Below are 10,148 nucleotides of genomic sequence, written 5' to 3'. Positions count from 1 at the left end.
TAGCAGCCGGCCAATGGAGAGGCTCCAGCGCGGGCGCGGCAGCCAATGGAGAGGCTCCACGAAGGGGTAACGGAAGGTATAAAAGGGCGGGCGGCGCGGCCTGGCGGCTCAGCGGCGATCGGGGCGCGGCGCTTCTGCACGGTGAGGGCCGGGCGCGGTGAGGCCCGCACGGGGCCGGGCCGGGGAGGGCGGGATGGCGGTTGAAGGCACGGAAAGATCGGGTGGGGACGGGGGGGATCCCGCACGGCGGGGGCTGGGGGGTTGCGGCGCGGGGAGGGGTGAGGGGGGCGGCCGCGCACGTGGCGCCTCCGTTGTGTAACCGGCGGCCTCCCGGCAGGTGGGCGCAGGTGAGCGGTCGCTATGAGGCTTCTGCTGCTGACGCTGCTGGCGCTGGGCGCCGTCTGGGCGGACGACGAGGAGAAGAAGGAGGACGTGGGCACGGTGGTGGGCATCGACCTGGGCACCACCTACTCCTGGTGCGTGGGGACGGGCACGGGGGGCCGGGCGGGCTGGGGGGCAGCGCTCGGGCCCCTCTGGGGAGGCAGGGCCTGCGGAGCCGCGGGGAAGGGGCCGCGGGCCCGGGAGGAGCAGGAGTGGAGGCGGGGGAAGGGGGGATGTGTGCAGGCCGCGGCCCCGCCTGACCGTTCCGCTCCCCCCCAACCCCAGCGTGGGCGTCTTCAAGAACGGGCGCGTGGAAATCATCGCCAACGACCAGGGGAACCGCATCACACCGTCCTACGTGGCCTTCACCCCCGAGGGGGAGCGCCTGATCGGGGATGCTGCCAAGAACCAGCTCACGTCCAACCCTGAGAACACCGTATTCGATGCCAAGCGGCTCATCGGCCGCACCTGGAACGACCCCTCCGTGCAGCAGGACATCAAGTACCTGCCCTTCAAGGTGGGCCCCGAGTGCGGAGGCAGGGGGGCTGGAGGGGAGGACCTGCAGTTCTGGTCAGAAGAGGCATCTGCTCACAGTGCCCCATGGGAGGATTGGTGTGTGAACAACAGTTCCTGGTGTTGGCACTCAGGTTTTGCCTGTCATAGAGGTTTTGCTTGATGCTTAGACAGAACCTAGTTAGAACCTCAGTTCCTAGTTAGGCAGAACATTGTGGGAACAAGGTGGAATAGTTGAATGGGACAGTATCCATTGTTCTCCTCAGGTGGTTGAGAAGAAAGCCAAGCCCCATATTCAGGTTGATGTTGGAGGTGGACAGACAAAAACATTTGCTCCTGAAGAAATTTCTGCAATGGTCCTGACGAAGATGAAGGAAACAGCAGAGGCTTACTTGGGGAAGAAGGTAAGTGCATAGGAAACACTGGTAACAACTCGGGTGAAGGGCAGGCTGAGCCAGGACTGACCTTGCCATCCCCAACTGCAGTCAGTGCTGCAGGCCCTTCAGCAGCCCTGTTCTTCGGGCTGAGCTGCTGCTGGCTCTTCATCTCTGAAGATGGGCTGCTTGTCCCAGCACTGCTCACAGTGGCTGGTGCTGCTTTCAGACCGTTTTTTCTGTCATTCCTGTAACAAAGCTGTCCCTCCCTGCTCAGGTGACCCACGCTGTTGTCACGGTGCCAGCCTACTTCAACGATGCCCAGCGCCAGGCCACCAAGGACGCGGGCACCATCGCGGGGCTCAACGTCATGCGCATCATCAACGAGCCGTGAGTAGCCCACCCTGTCCTGCCCCAGGGGAGCTGAGGGCTGGCACCCCCAGCCCTGACAGCCCGTTCCCTGTACAGGACAGCTGCTGCCATCGCTTATGGACTGGACAAGAGAGAGGGAGAGAAGAACATCCTTGTGTTCGACCTGGGCGGTGGAACTTTTGATGTGTCCCTCCTCACAATTGACAACGGAGTCTTTGAAGTTGTGGCTACTAACGGTGACACTCACCTGGGTGGAGAAGACTTTGACCAGCGTGTTATGGAGCACTTCATCAAGCTCTACAAGAAGAAAACTGGCAAAGATGTTAGGAAGGATAACAGAGCTGTGCAGAAGCTGAGGCGGGAGGTGGAGAAGGCCAAGAGAGCTTTGTCATCTCAGCACCAGGCCAGGATTGAAATAGAGTCCTTCTTTGAAGGAGAAGATTTTTCGGAGACACTCACTCGAGCCAAGTTTGAGGAGCTGAACATGGTAAGTTTAGAAAGGTAAAGTTACACAGGCTCAGCTCTGGATTGGGACTGGGGAATGTGCAGCGCCTCATGCTGTGACATTGCCCGTTGGAGTATAAATAACTCTGGGTAAGCAGGCAGCTGTTGCTGCCGGGGAGCTGGGCCTCAGACACTTTGGCCTCTTTGCTCTGTAGTGGTTGTACTTTGTACCTCTGGGGCTGCACAATGGGGCGTGCTGGGAATACAGTCTCACAGTGCTTGGGGTTTTGTCTTTGCAGGACCTGTTCCGTTCCACTATGAAGCCTGTTCAGAAAGTTCTGGAAGATTCTGACCTGAAGAAGTCTGATATTGATGAGATTGTCCTGGTTGGTGGATCGACTCGCATCCCCAAAATCCAGCAGCTCGTTAAAGAGTTCTTCAATGGGAAGGAGCCTTCTCGTGGCATTAACCCAGATGAGGCTGTGGCCTACGGTGCAGCTGTGCAGGCCGGGGTGCTCTCTGGGGACCAGGATACAGGTAATGGCACCTTCACTGCCACCTAAGCGTTGACTCAGCCTTGGATGTTGGGCATTGACAAGCAAATGCAGACAAACCTGGATCTTTTCCAGTCCTTGGAGTTCTGTGCCCCTGAGGCCTCAGGATCCTGTCTGCAGTGTTGTTTTGTGTTGAAGTTGCGTCACAGTCTTGCCTTTGATGTGTTCCAGGTGACTTGGTGTTGCTCGATGTGTGTCCCCTGACTCTTGGCATTGAGACTGTTGGAGGTGTCATGACCAAGCTGATCCCTAGAAACACCGTTGTTCCCACAAAGAAGTCTCAGATCTTCTCCACAGCTTCTGACAACCAGCCAACTGTGACCATCAAGGTCTATGAAGGTGGGTGTCAGCTGGAATCTGTCTGCTGTAGGGTTTTCATTCTTGTTCCGGATTGTAGCAAAGGCTGTAGGTACTTTGGTGTGGAACTGTGTCACTCGTGGTTTGAGGAAGCACAGGCCACAGCTGGGAAAGAAAGTAACCCTGTCTCCTTGTTTCTCGCAGGCGAGCGTCCCCTGACCAAGGACAACCATCTCCTGGGCACCTTTGATCTCACGGGAATCCCTCCTGCCCCTCGTGGTGTCCCCCAGATCGAGGTCACCTTTGAAATAGACGTGAACGGGATCCTGCGTGTCACGGCCGAGGACAAGGGCACCGGCAACAAGAACAAGATCACCATCACCAACGACCAGAACCGGCTGACGCCCGAGGAGATCGAGAGGATGGTCAACGATGCCGAGAAGTTTGCCGAGGAGGACAAGAAGCTGAAGGAACGCATCGATGCCCGGAACGAGCTGGAAAGCTACGCCTATTCCCTGAAGAACCAGATTGGGGACAAGGAGAAGCTGGGTGGGAAGCTGTCCTCTGAGGACAAGGAAACAATAGAGAAAGCAGTGGAGGAAAAGATCGAGTGGCTGGAAAGCCATCAGGATGGGGACATAGAAGATTTCAAAGCACAGAAGAAAGAGCTGGAGGAGGTGGTTCAGCCCATCGTGAGCAAGCTGTACGGCAGCGCCGGGCCCCCGCCCGGCGACGAGGAGGCAGCAGAGAAGGACGAGTTGTAGATACCGGAGTCTCGGAACGTGGTGTGTGTATATATTGGACTCAGGAACACTTGTTTAAAATATTGAACTCTTAATTTGGAATGTAACTTTGAATCTTCACTCGTGAGTGGAGCTGGAACCGCTAGCCCGACGTGGCTGTATCCTGCTTTTCGTTAGCAGTCGCTCGATGTCTGGGGAGGGGAGTGGGGTGGGAGTGTAAATGTGGGTTTAGAAGCATTGGCAGTGGAACATTCTATTTAACAACCTGGTCATGTGAACTTGGTGTAGAGCTTTTCTACCTGGAGTGACCACAATAAATTTGTTATTTACACTGGACTCTGTTCTGGTTCTGTGATCTCCGTTACCCAGCTCCAGCCAGGGTCTGGATTAGCCCTGAAGGAGGATGGAGTGCAGCTCACCCCCTCACGGTCACCTTTCATGGGCTCATGGAGAGGGGGAAGTTTGAAAGCAGGAGCTGAGCCTCTCTTGCCTTGGGGTGAGCTGGGGTTCAGTTTCTGAAGGGAGAGGGTGGACTTGGACCTCACTGCAGTTTTACAACAGATCCTGATAAGGAAGGGGCACCAAGCCTGAGTAACTGCTGAAGGGGCAGCTTTTATTGAGCTGGGAGAGGGAGGTTATCCACCAGAACCCCCTGCCTGCAGTAGGGGTGTGCCCAGCAGTGAGGGAGGAGCTTGGCTTAGTTAATGTTTTCCTGCAGTATTAAAACTCCAGAGCTTTTAATAAAGTGTCATATGGAACAGACCAGTTTCCTGAACAGTGAAAAGTAGTTTACACCTAATAAAGTTCTTAGAAAAAAAGAAGCCTAATTGAAATTTGGTCTCTTTATTGAACTGATCCTTATCCAATCCATGGGATTAGTTAAGTCCAGAATGACCTTGTCTGGTGCCAGCTCCAGCAGTGCCTTGGCTCCTGCCACGTTCCCGGGGCTGGTGCTGCAGCAGGACCCTGTTCAGGCAGAGCCCCTGTCCCTCAGGGTGCCAGCTGCCCAAGGGTGAGGACGTGTCCAAGGGGCACAGTGAGCCCCAGGGGCTGAGGCTGCTGTGGGGACTCTACTCGATGAGAGTGACCAGGCAGTCCCTGTGTATCTGCCCCTGGGTGTCCATGCCCCCGAACACAAACAGCAGATGGACCAAGGTGTCTTCAGCACAGCCCTCTCCCCGGCCCTGCTGCAGGGGCTCAGCTCTGTCACCTGCTGGCACGGGGGGCTCTGTCCCAGCTGGGGTGTCTCCCGTGTCCCCGTGGGCCCCAGCCTGCCAGGGAATGACACACATGGCGTGGTCCAGCCTCCCGCTGGGCAGGGGAGACTCAAACTGCAGCAGCGTCCAGTGCTGCCTCCCTGCAGTGCAAAGACACAGCCACAGCTTTGAACATCACACCAGGCACTGACACTGAGCATTCAGTCCTGCAGTGCTGTAAGTGCAGGGGGAAGCCCAGGGCTTGAGCAGGTACCATGCTCCCCGGCTGCAGCCTCCCTACCTGTGTGATACTTGTACGTAGTGTCCAGTGTCCCATCTGGACCTATTCCACCAAAAATGTACATGTGGTCCCGGAACGCTGCCGAGGAGTGGGATGCCCGTCCTCCAGGGATGTCCCCAGTGGCTGGGATCTTCTCCCATCTCATGTCATCTGGTGCAGGAACACATGCACGGTTATGCATTACACAAACCCCACCCATTTTCTTGGTTTAAACAAAGAAGGTAATACTTTAAGAACTTAAAGAACTAGTATTTCAAAAAAAACCTCCCCCCAGATCACAGCACGGCTCACAGGTACCTGCAGTACCTCCATCCACACTTACTTGTGTCGATGCAGAACAGGTCATTGTAAAAAACATCTCCAGCTAATCCTCCGTGGATGAAGAGTTTGGTCCCGACCGCAACCACGGCGTGCCCGTGCCGAGGAGAAGGGGGCTCACCCTGAGTCTCCGGCTGGGACCAGGCCAGGGTGGCTAAAAATGGGAGCACACGTGCATTAGGAAGAAAACCCTGGAAATTCTACGGACCAGCGATGCCAGAGCCCTGCCGAGGCTTCCCATCCAAGCCACGGGGTCTGAATTCCCAGGGACTGCATGAACACAAGGGCCTGTCAGGAGAAGAACAGCCACCCAGCCACCCCGTGGGACTCAGCTCCAAGCAGATCTCAGCAATTGCAGCCCTCGGGCTGCAGCCCAGGGGCAGCGCTGCCATGCCACGGCGGGAGGTACCTGTGTCGAACACGTGCAGCCGCTGGTCCTTAACCGGCTCCGCTCCCTTGTGTCCGCCGCCGAACACGAACAGCCGCGCCCCGATGGCCGCCGAGGACGTGTGGAAGGTCCGAGGCTGAGGCTGCTCGCCCCGCACCGCAGGGCTCTCCCACGTCCCTATTTCTAGTGAAGACACTCGATTACTGAACCCCCAACACGGGAAGGGAAGCCACGCCCGTCCTGCAGCCCGAGCCCCGGCCCGGCGGCACTCACCGGGGTCCAGCACCTGCACGCAGCCGCGGTTCCCGGCGGGGTGGGCTCCGCCGAACACCCAGAGGCGCGGGGGGCCGCCGGCGGGCAGCAACGTGGCGTGCTCGTAGCGCGGCCTCAGCCCGCGCCAGCCGGCGGGGACCCAGCGCAGCGGGGCTGTGGACGGGGACAGGCGATCGGTGCCGGTGCCGGTACCGGTACCGGTACCGGAGCCGGTGCCAGCCCCGCCCCGCCCCGGCCCTCACCCAGCTCCACGAAATGCGCGTCCGCGAAGGCCCCGGCGGGGTCGGCACCGCCCAGCAGCAGGACGCGGCCGGGCAGGAGGAGGCAGCCGAGTCCCACGCGGCCGCGGGGCCGCTCCCCGCGCGGGCTCAGCCGGTACCTGCGGGGCGAGGGCGGCGCTCAGTCCCGCCGGACCCCCCGCCCCGCTCATCGCTATCCCCCCCATCACCCCGCCGCGCTCAGCGCCGTGCCCGCCGGTGCCCCCGCCGCGCTCAGCGCCGTGCCCGCCGGTGCCCCCGCCGCGCTCACCACTGTCCCGGGCGCGGGCGGCGCCCCGGCTGCAGCAGCGGCAGCGCCCGCGGCGCCATGGCGGCGGGGCCGGCCGCCGGAAGCGGCGCCGGAAGTGCCCCGCGCTTCCGCCCGCGCCCGCGGCGCGCTCCGCCGCCCGGAAGTGGCGGGGGGGCCGCTGCTGCCAACCCCTGCCAAGATGGCGCCGCTGGACCTGGACAAGTACGTGGAGATCGCGCGGCTCTGCAAGTACCTGCCCGAGAACGACCTCAAGGTGCGGCCGCGGCGGCGGGGCCGGGACCGGCCGGGGCGGGCCGGGGCCGGGGTGGGCGCTGCCGGGCGGGCCGGAGCGGGCGGTGCCGGCGGTCCCGGCGCTGCCCCCGACCCTGCCCCGCTCCGTCCCGCAGCGCCTCTGTGACTATGTCTGCGACCTGCTGCTGGAGGAGTCCAACGTCCAGCCCGTCTCTACGCCCGTCACCGTCTGCGGGGACATCCACGGGCAGGTAAGGCCGGGCCGGGCCGCTCCCGGTGCGGCCCCGGGCCGGAGTCGGTGCCGATGCCCGGTGCCCCCTCACGCCTCTCTCCCCCCGCAGTTCTATGACCTGTGCGAGCTGTTCCGGACCGGCGGGCAGGTCCCCGACACCAACTACATCTTCATGGTAGGTGCGCCGGGCGCGGCCCGGCCCCGCTGCGCTTGACAGCGGCCGGGGCTGCAGTCCCGCGGGCTCCCGCGTCCGCACCCGCCCGGCGCCGGGGCCGCTGCCGCCTCCTGCCCGCCCGCTGTATCCCCCGCGGGGCGAGGCAGCGCGTCCTGCCCTGCCCGGTGTCCCGGGGTCACGTCAGGACAGCGGTGAGGGAGTGCCCGGCCCGCAGCTGACGCTCGGTGCCCGGAGCTGCCGCTGCCCTCCGGCGCCGGGGCTCCGCGGCGGCGAGGAGCGGAGAGCGGGTGTGTCGCTGTGGCTCTCTGTGTCACTGCTGCTCCATGCGCGGCTGTCTCTGCCTTCAGGGGGACTTTGTAGACCGGGGCTATTACAGCCTCGAGACGTTCACGTACCTCCTTGCACTGAAAGCCAAGTGGCCTGACCGCATCACGCTGCTGCGGGGCAACCACGAGAGCAGGCAGATCACCCAGGTGTACGGCTTCTACGGTGAGTGCTGAGTGAGTGCTGCCCGTGGGTGAATGCTGCCCGTGGGTGCTGCCCGTGGGTGAGTGCTGCCCGTGAGTGAGTGAGTGCTGCCCATGGGTGGGTGAGTGCTGAGTGAGTGCTGAGTGAGTGCTGCCCATGGCACAGGCTGCAGCTCCTCTGCCTTGGGAGCCCCGCTGGCAAGGCCACAGTGCCCGGGGCCCTCGGGGGCTGGGGGGGGACACGGGCTCCAGTGCTGTCCTTTGGTCTCTGTGTTTCTGAAATGGAATGTGTTTAAGGCAGATCTTGCTGCTCTTTTCCCCTGGCACGTGGGTTTCTGTCGCGGTGCCACGTTCAGGCACAGGCAGAGCCGGAGGTGCTTGGTCCCTGCTGCTGCTGCTGCTGGTCCTGGACAGCAGGGCTCCTGTGGCACACCTGGGTGTGCAGGTTCTGCTGTCAGTGTCCGCTCTGCCCGTTTTTCTCTGATCCATGAGGAACAAAACCGTTCTGTCCAACAGACGAGTGCCAAACCAAATACGGGAACGCGAACGCCTGGAGATACTGCACCAAAGTCTTTGACATGCTCACAATAGCAGCTGTAAGTGCAGGCACCACGCTGGCAGCACCAGCACCTTGTCCCAGGGAGCTGTGGGCTGAGGCTCCCCGGCAGCCGTGCCGAGGGCTCCGAGCTGTGTCCTTTCCCTGCAGCTGATAGACGAGCAGATCCTGTGTGTGCACGGGGGCCTCTCCCCCGACATCAAGACCCTGGACCAGATCCGCACCATCGAGCGCAACCAGGAGATCCCTCACAAAGGCGCCTTCTGCGACCTGGTGTGGTCGGACCCGGAGGACGTGGACACGTGGGCCATCAGCCCCCGCGGGGCGGGCTGGCTCTTCGGGGCCAAGGTCACCAACGAGGTAACGCCGCCGCTCGGGGCCGCGCAGCCCGGCCGCGCACGCGGAGCCAAGGGGCTCCTCTCGGTGTGCTGGAGGGCACTGCAGGACTCTGAACCCCCATCACACCTCTGCCAGCGACTCGTGGTGGTGGGGAAGCTTGGCTTCTGCCAGCTGGAAAAAATGAGCCGCTCGAACCTGAAAGCACAAATGTAAATGCCAGGTGTACCAATGCCCATCTTGCTTTTGGAAAGCGTGATGTGGTGGGACTCACTAGTGTCCCTGGGCTCTGTGTGGAATGGTTTCCTGAGGATCTAGGAGAAAAATACCCTTTTTAAGCAATTCTGGAGTTAATTTTGTTGTGTCTGCACTGAGCAGCCTCCTCAGGACTCCACACAGTGGCCTTTGCAGGCTCTGCCTGGCCACGCTCGGCCTGCCTTGTCGTGTGGCCTGGCACAGCACTTTCAGGAAGGCTTGAGCCTGTCCCAGGGGACAGCACAGCCCTGCTGCCCGGCTGTCAGGCCACTGTTCCTCAGTGCTCGGGTGCTGGCACCTGCGTGTCACAGGGTGTCTCCTGTTGTGTTCCCTGCCCTGCTGCACGGGCCGGGCCAGGAGCAGCACGTGCCGTGGGCTCGGGCCACGCTGAGCTCAGCTTCCCCCTTCCCTTGCAGTTTGTTCACATCAACAACCTGAAGCTGATCTGCAGGGCGCACCAGCTGGTCCACGAAGGATACAAATTCATGTTTGATGAGAAGCTGGTAACGGTATGGTCAGCTCCCAACTACTGCTACCGCTGCGGGAACATCGCGTCCATCATGGTCTTTAAAGATGTAAATACAAGAGAACCAAAGTTATTCCGCGCAGTTCCAGACTCAGAGCGTGTCATTCCTCCCAGGACAACCACGCCCTACTTCCTCTGAGCCCTGGCCCGCCTGCTGTCACCTCCCCCTGTCCCGCCCCTTTACAATATACTTTTTATTGAGCACTTTGCTGCTGAAATGCTGCCTCTTGCCTTTTTTATTTTTAAATTATCTAAATTTATTGTGTATTATGGTGTCCGTAGCGAGTTTTTTTTTTCCCCCGCCCCTAGATTAATTTCAGAGTATTTGTAATATGTCCTTGAGATTTGTACTACTGCATGTAGTCCTCGCCTAGTCCTGGGTTAGACGAACGATTCCTTTAACCACCACGCTCCGGGAGCCGCTCGGGCCCGTCCCTCGTTCAGCTTTTTGTTTTTGGTAAGTTTTAAGAAATTTCAGCAGCAAAGTCAGTGCCCGGTGTGCGGCGGGGCCGGGGCTGCCCGCGCTGCCGGACCGAGCGCGCCTTTTCCGAGTGTCAGTGGATCCCAGCGGGGGCTCCCGGTCCGTTCCGTGTCCCGGGGTCGCGCCGAGCGGCGGGCTTTGTACATTAAAGTGGCTGTTGGCATTTCCGCGCGGCTCCGTTGTGTGCTCTGTGCGCGGGGCGGGGCG

At 60.8% G+C, this 10,148-nt stretch overlaps 3 protein-coding genes across 3 annotated transcripts; 2 read left to right on the top strand and 1 right to left on the bottom strand.

Annotated features, from left to right (window-relative positions):
• Position 1: 1 nt before the first annotated feature.
• HSPA5 (heat shock protein family A (Hsp70) member 5) lies at positions 2-4,014 on the top strand. Its single transcript, XM_038155974.1, has 9 exons — positions 2-141; positions 338-476; positions 667-898; positions 1,161-1,298; positions 1,546-1,658; positions 1,737-2,127; positions 2,384-2,621; positions 2,810-2,977; positions 3,140-4,014. Exons 2-9 carry the CDS (start codon positions 361-363, stop codon positions 3,697-3,699), a joined length of 1,956 nt encoding a protein of 651 aa, XP_038011902.1. The 5' UTR covers positions 2-141; positions 338-360; the 3' UTR covers positions 3,700-4,014.
• A 407-nt stretch (positions 4,015-4,421) lies between these two features.
• Positions 4,422-6,756, bottom strand: RABEPK (Rab9 effector protein with kelch motifs). The gene is made up of 7 exons (XM_038155976.1): positions 6,683-6,756; positions 6,397-6,533; positions 6,155-6,307; positions 5,903-6,064; positions 5,498-5,647; positions 5,176-5,325; positions 4,422-5,035 (listed from the first exon to the last, which is right to left on the bottom strand). Exons 1-7 carry the CDS (start codon positions 6,739-6,741, stop codon positions 4,749-4,751), a joined length of 1,098 nt encoding a protein of 365 aa, XP_038011904.1. The 5' UTR covers positions 6,742-6,756; the 3' UTR covers positions 4,422-4,748.
• An 89-nt stretch (positions 6,757-6,845) lies between these two features.
• Positions 6,846-10,108, top strand: PPP6C (protein phosphatase 6 catalytic subunit). The gene is given in 7 exon segments (XM_038155977.1): positions 6,846-6,983; positions 6,985-7,164; positions 7,255-7,320; positions 7,668-7,809; positions 8,304-8,383; positions 8,494-8,703; positions 9,351-10,108. Coding segments are annotated over 7 exon segments (1,050 nt in total). The 5' UTR covers positions 6,846-6,860; the 3' UTR covers positions 9,600-10,108.
• The last annotated feature ends 40 nt before the right edge of the window (positions 10,109-10,148 follow it).

Source organism: Motacilla alba, chromosome 17 (assembly GCF_015832195.1).
Source record: "Motacilla alba alba isolate MOTALB_02 chromosome 17, Motacilla_alba_V1.0_pri, whole genome shotgun sequence".
Taxonomy (NCBI): domain Eukaryota; kingdom Metazoa; phylum Chordata; class Aves; order Passeriformes; family Motacillidae; genus Motacilla; species Motacilla alba.
This window is presented reverse-complemented; position numbering and strand designations above follow the sequence as displayed.

What these genes read in the sequence shown, in the direction of transcription:
- RABEPK (XM_038155976.1), bottom strand. Translation starts at nt 6,741, where the DNA reads ATGGCGCCGCGGGCGCTGCCGCTGCTGCAGCCGGGGCGCCGCCCGCGC. An exon ending in CCTGTTCTGCATCGACACAA is followed by an intron (nt 5,326 to 5,497) that starts GTAAGTGTGGAT and finishes TTCCTGCACCAG; the next exon opens with ATGACATGAGATGGGAGAAG. An exon ending in TACGTACAAGTATCACACAG is followed by an intron (nt 5,036 to 5,175) that starts GTAGGGAGGCTG and finishes TTTGCACTGCAG; the next exon opens with GGAGGCAGCACTGGACGCTG.
- HSPA5 (XM_038155974.1), top strand. Translation starts at nt 361, where the DNA reads ATGAGGCTTCTGCTGCTGACGCTGCTGGCGCTGGGCGCCGTCTGGGCG. An exon ending in TCAAGTACCTGCCCTTCAAG is followed by an intron (nt 899 to 1,160) that starts GTGGGCCCCGAG and finishes TGTTCTCCTCAG; the next exon opens with GTGGTTGAGAAGAAAGCCAA. An exon ending in ATGCGCATCATCAACGAGCC is followed by an intron (nt 1,659 to 1,736) that starts GTGAGTAGCCCA and finishes TTCCCTGTACAG; the next exon opens with GACAGCTGCTGCCATCGCTT.